Genomic DNA, 18,493 nt, shown 5'->3' with positions numbered 1-18,493 from the left:
CTCAACCTCATAACAAACATGAATACAATCATTCTCTAACCATGTATTTCCGGAAGGATAGCACTTGTCATTCTTAAACTTCAATTACTTGCACACTACCACTTATTCTCTTTTATATATCATAAAAAAAAAAAAAAAAAAAAAAATAAAAATAAAAAAACAGAAAACTCTCTTGCATATAATAAAATGGATAAATAAACTCCAGGAACAAGAAGTATATATATAGGTTCACATTACATGTAATTCATCTTAACAGATCAAGTTTTTGTCCAGTTCATTTAATTTATAATAACGGTAAATGAAAATGTTAATTTATAATAACAGATCAAGTCTGTGTTCAGCAATGAAAATATCTTTTGAGCTACATATGATATAAGAACTAGGATTAAAGACATATGTTAAAAATCTTTTAGTGGATTTTTTTAGAATGGGGGCAGAATTAAGAGCGGTTGTTACGGAAAACTTTTTTTTTTTTTTTCTTTTTCATTTTTTGTTAATGAGAAAAGCAGAATCATTGTTCACGCTCACACACATGCATAACATATATAAACACAATTTTGCTATGAGAGTACATGTTTACTATCAATACCTAAATGATAGTAAATATGCACTGTTAAAGATAAGTTGATGTTTAATGAAATATTGATATTGAACAAAAGAGATAATTAGATGATATTTAGTGATTTGAGATTTAGGGATTTAAAATTCAATTTGGGGATATTAATTGTTTGTTCAAGGATCAAAGTGACTATTTTCTACTTTCAATTTAGTCTCTTGATACATCATATGACATATCATCGTATAACATGTGTCACATTATCACTTAACATAATTATTTAATGTCAATGACTAAAATGTTAACGCAAATGTAGAGTCAGAAACTTTTTTATATTTAATCCTAAATCAAAAAACTTTGTGACAGCGAGGTGCAGGTTGGGGATTAAAGTGACTAAATCCTTTTTTCAAATATTCTGTCTTTAAACCAAAAAACTAGTTTTAACAAAATTTTACAAAAACATGATTTTTGTCGAAATAAAAGGTTGTCTTCACATGTGTCACACCACCTCACAAGCTTATCCGTAAATTTCGTATGTTTACAACGGTTATTCTTAAAAGCTTCAAAACCACGTACGATAATCCCTTTTCCGTGTTCTATTTACGTTTTCCATTTTTGTTTTCAACCATGAATCGATGATAGCAACCTTCACAAACATTTTCTCAATGTTTTTGTTCAAACACTTTGTTTCATAATCAACAAATTCAGGTATTCATCATATTTTCAATTTCTCAGATCTATTTTGTTCATATAATTTCATATATCTGATACAATTACATGGTTGATTTGCAGCACTTGATTTTATGGCGGCCATTGAAGCATTTTCAAAGAGTTTGCTTCAAGAAGTGCATAAATGGGGTTGTTTGAAGCAAACTGGTGTGAGTTTGAGGTATATGATGGAATTTGGTTCACAACCTACTGATAAGAATTTGTTGATTTCTGCACAGTTTCTTCAAAAGGAACTTGCTATTAGAATTGCTAGACGAGCTATTGAACTTGAGAGTCTTCCTTATGGTTTGTCAAAAAAACCTGCTATCTTAAAGGTATTTATGGATAGAATCTTTGGTAATAGATTCAATTCCTTTGCTTTTGATATAATTGTGAGCTATGAAGTACGGATACTGACACGCCAACACCACTAATAATTTGAGAAAATCAATTCAGTGTAATTATCTGTGTTGGTATCGGGGTCGGACATGACACGTGTCCGTGCTTCATAGATTGTGAGGACAATTCTTTGGTTTATGGAGTTTGGTTGGATACCGGTACACGTCAGACTAATTCAAAATTTAAATTTAATTTAAAATGATTAATTATAAAAAAATCATGACATGATACTAATATCGGATGATGAGTACTTATCCAACCAAACTTCAGGGTACCGGAGTACATACCTCAATTTTGATTATTTGGTCTTATTTGATTATGATGTGTCTTGCAATTATGAAGTTGGTTAACTTTCAAAAGCTAGTATTGTTAATAGTAAAAGAAGAGTAGTTTGTGATTGTGATTGATATTAAGAATTGGGTTATCTTTGTTTTTGGTTTATATTCAAAACGAGCAATTTTGTTGTTGGTCCATATAAAAAATTTCTGTTTTTGGTTTTCCTAATTTCATCCCTTTAATAGTTATGATTGTTTTTGATTCTGTCGTTATGTGATGTTTGTTAACTACTTATGTGTCGTGCAAAATATCATGTCGCCATCCAAGGTGACAACCGACATCTAGTGACGTACGTGATGACATGCTACCCAAAAATATTTCCCTAACCCCTAAAATGAATTTTGTTTATGTGCCCTAGAATGAAAACTATGGACCAGAAACTTTGATTTCAAGTTTTGGAGGGAGGAACATCTAAGAAAAATATTTTTAGGATTGCTAGGAGAGCTATTGAGCTTGAGAATCTTTCCTATGATTGTCCCAAAGACCTTCTGTTTTGAAAGTACATTAATTATTTTTTTACCATTGCATTATGGAGAGAATCATGGGTTAATAACCTATGAAGCATGGAGTCCAGTATCGCGACATGATGCAGGCTCGTGGGCACTGCTAATGTCAAAAACATAAGACATTAAGCTATATGTTTGTGTGTGTATTATAATGATATAAAATTAAATATGAATATTGTTTAAAAAAAAAATTGAGTATCATAATGACCACCAAATGGCCTTGGAGATAGAAAACAAATACCATGATAGATGGAATAGCAGACCGGAAAGGAAAACTATAAAAAGGAAACAGAGAAAGAAAAATGAAGATTCGAAAAATGTATCTATGTGAAAACTTTTCAATACTATTTATTATATTACCTGTTATTTTAGAAAGAAAAAAAAAAAAAGATGTGTCCACTTTACGATAGCTGTCTGAGGAATAGTCGAACAAGTGTCAAATGGTGTGTTGAAGTAATGAAAAATAGTTTTTTGTGAATAGTGGTTTCAAGTGTCTGACACATGAAATCTGGGTGTTGTATAACTGTTGGTGTCCGGCGCGTGTTGAATGCGCACAGCAAACACGGCTTAACCTAGGGGTGTTCGTGATTCTTAGTTTTTTTTGGTTCCCTGATTTGGTGTTTTTTATTCAATTCCCTTTGATTTTGAGGCTTTGAGTATAATTCTGATCATTTGATCGTATCTGTTTTTTAGGAAAGGGGTCTTGGATGTGTCTTGATATTATGAAGTTAGCTACCTTTTGAAAGCTAGTATTGTTAGTTATAAAAAAAAAAAAAAACAGTATTTTGTGCTTGACATGAAGAATATAATGTAGATTCCTGTCTAAGGTGTCTAGTTTATAATATTTGTTGTGGCTAATCAAGTCTTGAATCATCTTAATTTGATCATTACTCTAGTCAAATGACCCATGGTTAGTATTGCTAAAAGGTAGGATAGAGTGTTGTCAGCTACGCGTGCCTTAAACCGCAACTATTCGGGTTCGATTTATTTCCGAACCCAAAATCTTTTATATATAGTAACATTGCTCATGAAAAAGCCATTTTTTCACAAATTTCTCTCTCCTCCTCCTTGCAAACTGTGGCCAACACCACCCTTCGCCACTTCGATCATTCTTCTCTTCGACGGATTCACGTAAACTTGATTCTGAATAGAAGCCAGCTAGAAATCTCCATCACCCTAGTTAAATAATCTTTGCAATTGGCTTGGTATATAAGTCTGTGAATTTCTATTTTGTTGCAATGTGCACTGTGAGAACAGTAAGAACAGTGTTATCAATGAAAGCAGAAGGAAAATCGTGACAATCAGCCAAAAATACGCCATATAAAATATCGCGGAAACATAGCAGATATAATAGGTGTTGTCCGTCAGCGGCAGGCACAATCTGCAATGCCATGACGCCACAGCACTGCCGGGATGGCAAGTCAACAACACTCATTTAATCACTATATTAAGACAATGAGTCTTATTTTTGTTTCCAAAATAAAAATTGCCTGCTATTTAATTCAGTGATTCTTAATAGTGGTGGATGCCATAACTACTTAAGGTTGTGGTCGAGAAAGGTAGTTTTGTGAAGATTGATGTAGATTTTGACGTGTGCTTTTTGACAATTTAGCAACATCAGGGAGAACGAATGACTGTACAATTAATGTTTTGTAAATGTTAAATTGAAATTTTGTGCTGCTTTTAGGTTAGGGATTGGTATGTGGATTCATTCCGCGATATTAGATCCTGCCCTGAGGTCAAGGATATGAAGGATGAAAGAGAGTTCACTGACGTTATCAAAGCCATCAAAGTGAGACACAACAATGTGGTACCGACAATGGCTTTGGGTGTTCAGCAATTGAAAAAAGAGTTGAAAACAAAGATTGATAGTGAAGATCTTGTTGAGATTCATGAGTTCCTTGATCGCTTTTACTTGTCAAGAATTGGAGTCCGAATGCTTATAGGTTAGTTTGGAATATGTTCCTTGAGATTTTTAGCATTGAGTTGCCATCTCATGGACTACTAAGCAGTTTATTTACTGCTACTTTTTGTCTTTGAATCTTGCGACGAGTGTATACAATTCCCCTTTACCTTAATTTATGTGTTTTTTCATTTTTGTTGGATTTAGGGCAACATGTCGAGTTGCACAATCCCAACCCTCCTCCCCATGTGGTTGGTTATATACATACAAAAATGTCTCCTGTGTCGGTGGCAAGGAATGCTAGTGAGGATGCACGCTCTATATGTATGCGTGAATATGGAAGTGCACCTGAAATCAATATTTATGGGGATCCTGATTTCACTTTTCCGTGAGTTACATGCTTCTTAGTTCTTACTTCCTTGAATTAATTAGCTTTTGTTTTGCTATCATTCTTTTTCAAAACTTTTACAAGTTTATGTCTAGCTCCTTACTTTATTCTTTCCTAGGGTATCTTTATTGTTATGAATGGCTATGCTAGGAATGGTTAACTCATGAATATTTAAAATCATAATCAAAATGTTTTTTTAATGACTATGATTCTGTTACCTTTTCAAAATATATTTAATTACTGTATGTTTTCACAACAGGTATGTTCCAGCTCACTTGCATCTTATGGTATTCGAGTTGGTTAAGAACTCGCTACGTGCTGTCCAAGAGCGTTATATGGATTCTGACAAAGTTTCACCTCCCATAAGAATAATAGTTGCTGATGGATTAGAGGATGTTACCATAAAGGTAACTAGTTTACGTTTATGATGCAGTTGTTAATTGAGTTATTTTTTCTTTTCTGGAGATTTTTGAATGCTATCATGAAGATGTTTTGTTAAAGCATTTATTCTAAATGAAATGGTAGATATCTGACGAGGGAGGTGGAATTCCAAGAAGTGGTCTGCCGAAAATCTTTACATATCTGTACAGTACTGCCAGAAACCCATTGGATGAGCATGCAGATCTTGGAGTAGCTGATAGTGTGACAACAATGGCTGGATATGGATATGGTCTTCCTATTAGTCGTTTATATGCTCGGTACTTTGGAGGTGATCTTCAAATAATCTCCATGGAAGGATATGGTGAGTCTACTTTTCACTTTATAATAATCTCTATGCAATGTTATAGGAGCTCTGATTGCAGCTTGATACTAACCTCATTTTCTTAGTTAGAGATCCTTTTGAACTTCTACAACAATAATTACTACTTTTATTGAAGTTTCAAGTGAATATCATTACTACCTCTGTCTCTTATGATTAGCTCATTTAATGTGTTCATTATCTTCCAAAAATATATTTTGTATATTGATGTCTTCAACTCTTCAAATCTCTCAAGATACTAAGTAGTGCTAATTAGGGGTATATTTGGAAAAAAGGAATGAATATATCTAGTTTCTTTAGTAAGTTATTGCTTATGTTAGTTTTTGGGATCGAACACAGGAAGCTCTGAAAACTCTTTCAATGTCCCTTATCTCACTAACCGATCTACATTCATGGGGCAATAAATATGTTTATCTTGTGATTTGAAGTGAGAATTGTATTTAGGCTTTACCACCTAAGAATCAGCTTGTATATCTTGTGATTACATTGCATTACATTTTTAGAGTAATGGTTTTGCTAATATAATAGTACTACTTTTCACCCTTTAACGTTACATGTTCAACAATTGAGTATTCTGATGGGGTAATTCTTTGTTCTTTGCAGGGACTGATGCATATCTCCATTTGTCTCGTTTGGGGGATTCACAAGAACCTTTGCCCTGAAGATCGATTATATCGTTTTCAGCCACACTCAAGAATTGTGGAGAATAACTCAAAGTAACATTGAATTCGTAAAAACATGTAGAAAATGACTGCTGTCAATTTTTTTTCATACTCTATTAACTCGACAGATTATGTGTATATATTTAATTCATGCATAAGATTGTGTATGGTGTTTAATGCTCCTTTCTTTGCCATTGCATCAGCTTTGGAAAATTGGTATTTTCATTGTTTAGGCTGAATGAGACCCTTTATTTTCAATGACTATTCAATCAAACTTGTTCATACAATTCTTGTTTTTGACTATTCACAATAGCTATCACTCTCCTAAAAATTATGGTCTGTGACATACATGTCAAAGTTTTTTATACTGAAACAATTTACGGTGAGAGATGGTATCCCATACCACAAAGAAACACAATTTTTATACATCTAACTTTTCTGGAATTTTGATATGACATCTTTATAGTGTAAAAGTTTACTTTCAATTAACATTTTAAAATAAGTCATATGACATTTATTAGTAGACTAATGATTATTTTTTATGCTAACATGATTAATATTCTAGCATATGGATTTCATCCACTTGAAGATAAATGTAGTTATCTCTTAGTTGAGATTCAAAAATTAATTCACATTAAACTTTTTTCTTTAGTTGAGTATTTTTGTGTGGATAAGACATCCTCGTGCGCAATTGTAAAGATTATTAATTTTTTCTTTTCTCGATAATCTGACATTTTAATTTTATTCTAAAGTAAAGTCTTTAAATATTAAAAATTTGAGTAGGTTGCAGGCTTAACTTGGTTAGTAAATTTTTTTATTTTTAAAAGAAGCTAAATTAGCCTACTTAAATTGATATCGAAGGGAATCGAACATGAAACTTTGAGAAAAAACACACTTTCAGTTCCCAAGTAAAATACCACCATATCAACCCAAGTGAATTTAATTGGTTAGTAAATCATGATTCGGTGCAATGCACCGCAATGCCCTTCTAACTTAAGGTTCTATTATTCTTAAAAATCTAAAGTAGGTGATATTCATCGTAAACTTTTATATTGTTTTTCTCATCCTATGCGTCCTTTTTTTTTTTTTTTTTTTTTTTTTTCTTTCAAAATATCCATTACTAGGCAAATATAGTCCAAACCACATTTTGGCTTCTAAAATCTGAACTCTTCTGAAGTTCGAAAAACTCAATGATATGAGTTCATGTATATTTGTGGATTCAACAATTTTTAAATATGTAAAATAATATAAAAGACAATGAGCTTATAAATAAGCTAAATATTAAGTTTGGTCCTTTTAGTTTAACGGAATTTCCAAATTAGTCTTTTAAGTTTCAAAAATTTCAAATAGATCCTTTTAGCTTGACAGAATCCCAAGTTAGTCCTTTAAGTTTCAAATAGGTCCTTTTAGTTGATGAACTATTTCACCGTTACCCCTGCTGTCAGTTAATAATTAATTGATGCTAGCCGTTAAGTTGTTGACTTTGATTAAAACGCTGCCTTTTAAAAGCTCCAGGATGTCAAAATGTTATGTTTAATGGTCATAAATATCATTTTAGCACTATAAATATCGTTTAATAATGCTATAAAGACATTTGTTGTTGTAAATAGCTGTCTTTCTAGCACTATAAATGATCATTTGTGACCAAACGTAGCGTTTTGACACCCTGGAGCTTTTAAAAGGCAGCATTTTGATCAAAGTCAACAACTTAACGGCTACATCAGCATCAGTTAAACGGATACTAACAGCAGGGGTAACGGTGAAATAGTTTATCAACTAAAAGGACCTATTTGAAACTTTTGAAACTTATTCTTTCAAACTAAAAGGACCTAATTGAAACTTTCGAAACTTAAAGAACTAACTTGAGAATTATGTCAAACTAAAAGGACAAAAAGTGGTATTTGACCTTATAAATATAACAAAAAATCATTATATCAAAAAAGTTGAATTCATATCATTATACATTTCAACTAATGATGTATATTTCAACTAATCCACTCCAGGATCTATGCTACAATCAAAATTAAAGCTTAGCTTTCATCCTTTTCAAACTTGGCTTCATGTCCAAACTTCCTATTAGCAGCAACTTTCCCTTCAAGATAAAAGTTTTCAACAAGGTACAAATCATCTTCTCCTACTACCTCATAACCTGCCGCCCGACTTAGCTCATTAAAGGAAATCACTCTACGGACATATCTTTCATCCCATTTTTTTGTGTCTTGTTGATGATGTTGTCTCCATAGAACGGAAGTGGGAGGAATTGGACAATCATCTTTCAAAGATATCATTATAAAATGATTGTCATTCAAATGAGCTAGACACATCATTCAATTTCTATGTGAAAGTGCACATATAACAATTTTTTAATTATGACTGGATGTATTCCTCGTTCTCACATACACTCATAGGTCATCTTACGTTATTCTTATCATGTTTAATAATTGATGAAAGGTATATTATATAATATTTAATGATTGATGAAAGGATCTTATGTTATTCTTAACATGTTTTTCACTTATTATCAGGCATGTTTTTCATTCAGAATAGAGGAGTAATGTTTTCTATATTGATTCATGTAATTCTAGTTTTTCCTGAAACATAGCAATTCTAGGGTGTTTTGATGTAATTCAAAAAGAAATCATCCAAATCGACAAAACAAAACATTTGAGGACTTGCGAAGACCATGAATGAAGATTCAAGAGGTCTCCGAAAACATGTACTTCAAAAATATTATAAATGGAGGAATTATGTTTCCAAATTCCAAGACATCTTATATGAAAGCTAACACTCAAAAAGACGAAGAAACGTGAGATTTCATGCCGAAAACAGCACCCATGCACTCAGGGCATAGCAAAATATGCCTATGTGCCCAGCCATGCACCTAAGGCATGCTAGGAGCGGGGTCAGAAACCACTTTTCCACATTTTAAATGGATAAAGCCTGTTTTCAGCCAAACTTCAGGTGGAAAATCTTTCTGTAAATTCCACTCCTCTCATTCATAATTTTTCATTCAGAACGAAGTGGTTCAAGAGGAAGGAAAACACTAGGAGCTTTAAGGGTTGAGTCTCTCTCGTCATTCCAAGTCTTTAGGGTGTGTTATATTTCTTTTGTAATTTGTCTTTAGTTACCATGAGTAAATTAACCTTTTTAAGCTAGGGTTCTAAAATGAACCTCTACTTTGTCCATTAGATTATTTAATTTAAAATCTTTATTCAATTATTTGTATAATCCATTTACTATTGCGTAAGATTTTTCTCCTCTGAAGCGAAGCACCCTGAGATAACCGTACTTAGGAATGTGACATACTTAATATTGGTAACTTTATTCTTCTTTCATCTTTGGTAATGTAGACGAGACAGGGTTGCCCGTTTGTAGAACTATCGAGAGGGAGAATATGTTTATGTCTTTCTAATATTCAACAGACAAAGGTACCTTTAGGACACTGAAAATTTAGAAACCCTAATATCTGTTATTGATTCAAATACCTCTGAGAAAGTAAAAACCTACACATACCATTACGCGCGAAATTATATCTCCTTACAAAAATATATTTTTCAAATGCATTAATTTTTTCTGAAACAATCCCACAACATGAAGAAAAAAACATTTTTTAAAGGGACATGAATAACAACATGATTATATAAAAACCACAACAAAAATATGTTTGAAATAATATGTCCAAATATTAGATTTAAATGTATTTTATATTTAAAATAAGATATTGTTCGAATATACAATTTATATTTTAGTTTATAATATTGTTAAGATTTGTTAGATCTTTTTATCTTTTTCACTATCAAAAAAAAGATCTTTTTATCTTTTTTTCCCTAGTTAAGGATATGATTTAGAAATATACTTTTGTATAACAAATTTTTTTTTTGGGTAGATAGACGAGATGGCAAAATCATCATAAACTCATACACATAAAATGGAGGTACTGGAGTTCGAACTCCGATCATGACGTCCAACCTAATAATTTCGGTATTTTTACCAGTTAAGTTAGGATTTATGGAACTCTATTACAACTTTTTTATTGATAAAATATTGTATTACAACTTAACTCTATATATAGGACGATGAATGAGAGTTTATAAAACAGTCTTTTCCAAGTAAGCTACATCTCATATAATTACAGCAAATAGAAACACAAAAAACACCATCAAAATTAATATTAAAATATTAAAAAAAAAATCAAGAATAACAATTAGGGTTAGGTTTAGGGGAAGCGATTATATCGTCGCATCATCGCCAAATGCCAACCATGTTTGAATCATGGTTAGAGATATATCCACTACTATTGTCTTACACACCTCAAATATGATAATGGAGATGTAACATATGGAAAATTAATAGTTAAGAAATTAATTTGATGGCAATAAAATCAATTCAGTTAATTACATACCTATAAAAAATATATTTTTTTAATTAAAATTTTCTCTTTTTTGACTTCCTGAATCAGTGCTCCGGTTAGCATTACCCTAAAATGTTTCTCAACTTGATGGTACTTTATATTTTTTTTTTTGGTTACTACTTGATGGTACTTCAAATTAAAAAAATTCAGTTAATTACATACCTATATAAAATATCTTTTTTTATTGAAAATTTTCTATTTTTTAGCTTCTTTAATCAGTGCTCCGGTTAACATTACCGTAAAATGTTTCTCAACTTGATGATGGTACTTTATTTTTATTGTTTTGGTTACTACTTGATGATGGTACTTCAAATTAAAACAAAATTTCCAAGATGTAACAAATAAAAAGTTCTATGTTTAAATTCGCTAAAAAGGATTGGAAATTAATTAAAAATGTAATAAACACGATATGAATATATATATATATATATATATATATGTCTAGTTTATTTTTCTTATATCATTAAAAAGTGTAATAAATTAGATGAGTATATTTATACTTACTTTTCATTATTTCAATTATACCCTTAAACAACTTTGTCACTATTCGAATTATGATTAGTTTGGTTTGTTATAACATAATCATGATTAGCTCTTGTAAAAAAAACATAATCATGATTAGCTTGATTTGTTATAACTTGAAAGAAATAAACATTTATATTATTAGTTTTAATCCAAATCAAAAATTCATATGAAAAACACCATTAATAATTTTCAAACGTTAACGTAATAAAAAGAGCAGAAAGACAGACACGTGAGTGCACGTCTTTTCGCTAATCAATAATAACAATGAGGGTTAGGTTTAGGGAAAGAGATTATACCGTCGCATCATCGCCCAGTGCCAACCGATGTTTGAATCATGGTTAGATATATATCCACTACTGTTGTCTTCCACACCTCAAATATGATTAATTAAATATAATGGAGATGTAACATATGGAAAATTAATAGTTAAGAAATTAATTTGATGGCAATAAAATCAATTCAGTTAATTACATACCTATAAAATGTTTTTTTTTGGACAAATACCTATAAAATGTTTCTCAACTTGATGGTACTTCAAATTAACAAATAAAAGTAACAAAAAAAAAATTAACAAATAAAAAATTCTATGTTTTCCTTCAAAAAAGAATTCTATGTTTATATTTGCTACCGTATTTTTTTTTTGGTACAAAAGAGGGCAAAGCTCAAAGAAAAAGAAAACTAAGAAATTAAACTGACGTTTCTAGGCATGCAAGCCCCGGAAATATCATCAAACAAAAGACTCTGAAGCTAACTAGGGGGAGTCTCCAGAATATGAAAATCTAGAAAATCCATCGAAATGCTGAAATTAGCAAGCCAATCTGCACTTCTGTTGCCTTCACGCCAAGTATGGGTAATTTTGACAGTCCAACTCAAACTCAAAAGTTGTCGAATACGTCTGACCAAAGTAGGAGTCGTTCCACTAAAATTGCAATTTTCAGTAATCATGTCGACCAAGATCTTTGAGTCACTCTCCACTATAAGATGAATGGTATTCTCCCTCCACACCATGTCCAAACCTAGGTACATGCCCCACATTTCAGCATGAAAAGCATCACACATTCCAATCTTCTTGAAGTAGCCTTTGATCCATCTGCCATCAGAGTCTCGAAGAAGCCCTCCACACCCTGCAAGAGTACCAGATCCCTTCCAAGCACCATCACAATTAAGCTTAACCCAAGCAATTGGAGGTCGCATCCAACCGATGTATATAGTTTCCTTTTGATGCGAACTTTTATACACCAACTTCGTATTGTCTTCTATCTCTCTAGTAAACTTTTGAATTACCAGTGTTGGATTGCTTGGTCTTTGAAATCCTATTTCAAAAATAGATTTGTTTCGCCAATTCCACAAATACCAACATGTTGTCATGAAAGTAGTCTGCCAAGTAGCAGAATTATCTCCAATCCCCTTTTTATTAAGGTTGTTAAAAATCCACTCCTTCAATTAAAAGAGAAGAAATTAGTTATGTAATTATACGGGACAAGTCTGAGCCACACCTGAGTGGCGTGCACACAATCACGAAGGACATGAATGATTGTTTCATCCTCTCTCACACAACAAGGACAAGTAGGGGAGATACCAACCCCCCTTGCTACGACGATAATTGCTAAGGATCCTTCCATGAGCGGCCAACCAAATAAAGGTTTGGATACGATGGGGACCCTTCCAGTTCCATAAGGTCTTCCAATCACCTCCCACAACAAAAGAGGTCTCTTGCTGCAAATTGTAAGCACTTTGGACAGTAAACTGGAGAGTGTTAGTTCCTCCCCATCCTATAGTATCTGGGCCATCAAAATCAGAAGGAGTTGGGAGGGCTAAAATCTGGTTAACAATGTCCGCAGGCAAGTTATCCATAAAAAAATTTAGGCTCCAAACACCAGAAGTATTAATAGCATCCCTAACTGAAATAGTAGTATCCACATAAGATTGAATAGAAGAAGATAAGAGAGAAGTATTACTCGAGACCCACTTATCGAGCCAAAAGTTAGTACTTCTCCCATCCTCAATTTGCCAAATAACATGACGCTTAAAATCATCCCAAATTCCTACAATCGCTTTCCACAGGGGAGAGTCATAAGGTTGGGAGCTAATATTGTTATTAAGATCATTATTTCTACCGTAATTACTCTAAAGAACTCTACACCAAAGCTTATCTGATTGCTTGATAAGATTCCATAACATCTTCATAAGGAATGCCTCATTCATATGATGAGGCCGCTTAAAACCAAGACCATCATGCATCTTAGGAAGACAACAAACATCCCAACTCACCAAATGAGCTTTACGCCCCTGATCTGAGTCTCCCCACACAAAACCTCTTTGAATTTTTTCAATCTCATCACATATGGTTTTAGGGATCTTAGCATACTGCATGTGATAGTAAGGAATGGAGCTGATGACAGATTTTGAAAGGGTGATTCTACCTACCAAGCTTAAACATCCAACCACTTAACTTGTTTTGAATTTTGTTGATAATATGATTGAAATGACCTCTAGAAGTTCTACCTGGTGCTATATTCGCCCCAAGATATTTACCCAAATTGTTAACCTGATTAAACCCTGTATGTTGAATAATATCTTCCCGAAGATGGTTGTCAACATTCTTGGAAAAATACACCTGAGTTTTTTCTCTATTAATTTTTTGCCCAGAAGATTGGCAGAACATATCAAGGCAATGTAATACACAATGAGCCTGTTCAATGGAGGCTTCTGCAAAAAGAAGAAGATCATCAGCAAAAAGTAAATGAGAAATCAGGGGACCATACCTGCCAACACGCATAGGTTTCCAGTAATCAGATTCCACCTGATCAGCTATAATGTGGGAGAGCCTTTCCATGCAAATGACAAATAAATAAGGAGAAAGAGGATCCCCTTGTCTAATACCTCTAGATGGATAAAAAGTTTCAGTTTTGTCGCCATTCCACATTATTTTATAAGACAGAGTAGATATACAGTGGTGTATGATCTTGATAAGCTTAGAGGGAAACTTACACTCCATGAGACACTCCTCCACAAAGTTCCAATTAAGACGATCATAAGCTTTTTCTAAGTCAATTTGGATAGTCATGAACGCCTTATTACCTTTCATTTTGGACATAGAATACACCATCTCTTGAGCTACAATAATATTATGATGGATGCTACGAACCGGAATAAAACTAGATTGATAAGGTGAAATAATATTATCAAGCAAAGGCTTAATCCTATTAACAATAACTTTAGAAATAATTTTATAAATAACATTGCATAAAGAAATAGGTCTAAATTGAGAAACAAAATCAGGCTTATCAACTTTAGGTATCATAACAATCAGTGTATTATTAATAGAAGAGATGAGAGAAGGATTTACCCAAACCTGACTAACAAAATTAAATAAAGAGCCTGCAATGGTATCCCAACATTTTTGAAAAAACAGAGCAGGGTATCCATCTGCACCAGGTGCTTTGAGCGGACCCATATCAAATAAAGCTTTTTTGCACTCCATAAAATTAACATTAGCACTCAACTTGTCATGATGAGTCTCAACGGTCTTAGGATATGTATTCCAAGACACTATTGAATCCCGAATAATGATATCTTCTTTGAATAAATTCTCATAAAAATTTCTCACTAAAGCTTTCAGATTAGCAGGATCATCAATCCAAATTCCATCGTTATCGCGAAGAGTTAATATTTTATTCCTCCTCCTTCTAACAATGGTTTTGGAATGATAATATTTAGTGTTACGGTCCCCATCAGATATCCATTGGCTGCGTACTTCTGGGACCAGAGACACTCCTCTTGATACAATGTCATGGCAAGTTGTTCTTGGAGTTCTTTCTCTAAATTCTCTAGGAAATAACTATAACCATAGTTAGGGCTATTCTGAATCCCATTAAGCCTGGCAAGAAGCTCCCCTTTTCTCTTGAAAATATTCCCAAAAGTATCATGATTCCATTCCTTTAAAGAAGGTGTGAGCTCATTGAGAGTGTGAATCAAGTCAGAGCCTCTACCCCACTTATCTTTTAGTAATCTATGAAAATCATCATGAGTAATCCAAGTAGCTTCAAACCTGAAAGGACGGTTACCTCCATTATTAGGCTCTCCATTAAGCATAACTATAATAGGTTGATGATGCGACTGCACCCTATGAAGGACTTTGGCAAACCCCTTATGGTATCGAAGCCTCCAATCCACATTACAGAGAACAAGATATAGCTTTTTAAAGACTCTATCATAACCATTCCACTTAGGACCCCTCCAAGTAAACTTAGTTCCAACTGTGTTCACCTCCATAAGATTACACTCATTAATCCAATCAGAAAAGTGAAGACATCTTTTAAGATCAACTTGCGTCCCCCCTTTCTTTTCATCTGGAATAGCAATTTGACTAAAATCTCCCATCATTAACCAAGGCTCATGAATACTCCCAGCTAAGTCCCGTAAATTATTCCAAGTATCACCCCGTTCATGTTCCCTCCGGCTTGCATAAACTGGAGTAAGCAGCCAAGGCTCATTATCTTTATCTTTAACTTGAACATGGAGAAAATGAGAATCATTACGAATGAGCTGAATTTGTAGATCTGTCCTATTCCATAATAACCAAATTCCTCTAGAAAAACCACGAGCTTCATATAAAAGAAATTTCTTAAAACCTAAGCTTTTGATAGTCCTTAAGGCCACATTACCACTGCATCGAGGTTCTTGCAAAGCCACGATATCTACTTTATGCTTCCTGCAAAAAAGTTTAAGTGTTCTACGAAAATTCTTTCCTTGAGCACCTCTACAATTCCAAGTAATCACAATCATTAAAATAAAAAATAAAAAAGGATACACAATGGTTAAAGAAGGCCACCATATTAACTCATATGCATATCTGTGTCATGGGTAGCCCCCATGGTCACTTCATCCACTTGAGTCTTGTTGCTATAATTCAAGTCTCCACTATCCCTGTAGTTATTATTGTTTTCTTGAGACTCATTCAAGTTCAAACTATTACGGTCGGGAGGTTTTGGATTCTTCACCTCTAATTTTCCTGTCGTGGTGTCTTTGATAATATGCCCCTGCTTATTTTTTGTTTCTAGTCCATCATGCAAACTGCTTAAGGGCTGCTTCAATGAATGCACATGACTCGAACTAAAAGCTTTCCCTATTACTTTGGGTTGATGTTGCGTACCTGGATCACTAACTTAGGTAGCAGTGTATCCGCCCTTATAGACTCCAACCGTAATAGAATCATCTTTTTTTGTTTCCATAGAAAGCCTTGATTTGCTTGGTCCACTCAATTCATTGCGTTGTCTTTTAGTGCTATTTCTAGTCCAACTTTTGGTTTGCTTAAAGGAAGAATGATGTGGCCCACTTTTGTTATTTTGCATGTTACCATGCACGTTGTCATCACCTGCATAAGAGTACTGATACGTTGACACACTTCATTTGTACACACTTTTTTACACCCACACCAATGTGCGACACGTGGCATTTTTTTGTGTATGTGAGCAGTGAACTGTTAAACAAACAAAAAAAAAACAGGAAAAAAAAAAGAACCGTGAAAGCCTCTCTCTTCCTCCCTCCCCGCCGTGTTCTCTCCTCCACCTCCTCACAACCCACTCAACCGGCGGCAACCGTTTTCCACACAATCTCCGATCATGACTGTATTATTTCATCAGCTCTGTACCACCAACGTCTTCCTCGCGATCTTCTGTCCTGACCTTGTTCATCTGGTCTACCAAAATTGTTAAGTTAAGCTTTCACCATATCCTCCATCACAGACACACACAAGTCCCACCCACGTTTTGCATCAGAAGAGAAGGGGCCATTGATTGTGCTTGAGAAAGGAAAGATTTGAATCAAATTGAAAGGTCGGCGGAGTCGACGATGACGGAGCACCGAATGCGTGAAGAGAGAAACATAAGACAGATTTTTCACTTGATTTTTGGGTGGTTGAAATCTCTCACCCTAGATTACTGAGTGGGAAATCTCTCACCCTAATCCATTTAATGCTGATTTTGAATTTCAAATTTCACTATAATGGATAGTTATGATTGTAGTGCACACAGCCACAATCTTTTGGTTTTCCGATCTGCAATCAATTGTTTGCCGTTTTCCAAAGTTAGTTTCTATCAGACGAGGAGTTTTACTCTTCTTTATATCCATCTTTCTAACAAAACTCTTTATACCCCTGTCTCTTTCTATCTCTCTCATTTTATAGAACCCATATCTCTCTACCTCCCCTCAACCCACACAAAAACAACATATTGACAACAACTCCACCATAACTTCCACCGAAAACCGCAAATTGAGGACCATTCTGAATGTTGCTGAATCATTGCTTGAAGATTGTAAGTTATGCTATATCAAATCGGTTTTGATTTCGATTTATGATTCCGGTGATGATTTTGGTTTTTGATTCGCTTCCTACATCCCCTTTTATATTCTATTTCACATTTGCTTATGTTTTGCGACTAGGAGGCTTGATGTTCTTGGAAATCTTCTGCTCCTGCTTCTTCTTTTTTGGTTCCTAACAATTTCGTAAGTTTTCCCTTCTTTCATGTTTATTTTCGTCAATAGTTGTTGCATTTGAATCCTGTCTTTGATTTTGATTTAAAATTATAATTTCATGTCCACACGATATCCACATGTTATACCCAGAGAAAACTAATTTAGTTAGAGTATAATGTTTCAATAAAAAAATTAATTTTAAGGGGAAATTGATTTTTGAGTATAATTTTGATTCATTTTATTCTTTTAGTTCTTGGTGAATTTTTTTTTTTGACAAAAGTTCATGGTGATTATATTTAGGTTTGTTGTTCCTTAGTATATGTGAAGACTCATTTTTTTTCCTTACCCATGGTCAGATTGGTGATAACCTATTTTATGCAGCAGCAATTGCAATGCATTGTTGCAACCAATGCTAAACATCTTCAATGATTTGTGTATTTAGGAATTTGCTACTTTGTTTCCTACCAGTTCTTCATTTGCTTGAATTTTGATAATTGAATTTTTAAACTTACTTGAAATCTTGACCGCTATAATCATAATAGATATGTCTTTTCTTTTTTTTTTTTTTTTTTTTTTCTTCATTTCATTAGTGATCTGATGTCTAATCTGCACTTTTTCTTTATTGCAGTGTTTTAAATTACAGTGATACAGATCCCGACATTAATATGCTTCCAATTCTCAAAACGGATTGTTCAAAACCATATTCCAGCAGCATGGGTTTTCAGATACGAGATACGATACTGCACTGATACGCCGATATGGGAAAATTTCAAAAATCAAGATACGATACGGCTGGGATACGTTAATAAAAAAAATTATATAATTAATGTATAATATAATTATAACACTTTTTTAATATGCA

At 33.4% G+C, this 18,493-nt stretch overlaps 1 protein-coding gene across 1 annotated transcript; it reads left to right on the top strand.

Moving 5' to 3' along the window:
• Positions 1–1,042: 1,042 nt before the first annotated feature.
• LOC11440339 (pyruvate dehydrogenase (acetyl-transferring) kinase, mitochondrial) lies at positions 1,043–6,457 on the top strand. Its single transcript, XM_024771390.2, has 7 exons — positions 1,043–1,264; positions 1,349–1,599; positions 4,193–4,451; positions 4,616–4,796; positions 5,056–5,203; positions 5,322–5,538; positions 6,160–6,457. The coding sequence occupies exons 2-7, from the start codon at positions 1,360–1,362 to the stop codon at positions 6,216–6,218; spliced, it is 1,104 nt and encodes a 367-aa protein (XP_024627158.1). The 5' UTR covers positions 1,043–1,264; positions 1,349–1,359; the 3' UTR covers positions 6,219–6,457.
• Positions 6,458–18,493: the final 12,036 nt, after the last annotated feature.

The sequence above is a fragment of the Medicago truncatula genome, chromosome 7 (assembly GCF_003473485.1).
Source record: "Medicago truncatula cultivar Jemalong A17 chromosome 7, MtrunA17r5.0-ANR, whole genome shotgun sequence".
Lineage (NCBI taxonomy): Eukaryota > Viridiplantae > Streptophyta > Magnoliopsida > Fabales > Fabaceae > Medicago > Medicago truncatula.
Note: the sequence above shows the minus strand (reverse complement) of the source record. Positions and strands in the feature narration are given on the sequence as shown.

Coding starts and splice junctions, on each gene's coding strand:
- LOC11440339 (XM_024771390.2), top strand. CDS start 1,360: ATGGCGGCCATTGAAGCATTTTCAAAGAGTTTGCTTCAAGAAGTGCAT. Junction 1,600..4,192: donor AAAAACCTGCTATCTTAAAG/GTATTTATGGAT, acceptor TGCTGCTTTTAG/GTTAGGGATTGGTATGTGGA. Junction 5,539..6,159: donor AATCTCCATGGAAGGATATG/GTGAGTCTACTT, acceptor TGTTCTTTGCAG/GGACTGATGCATATCTCCAT.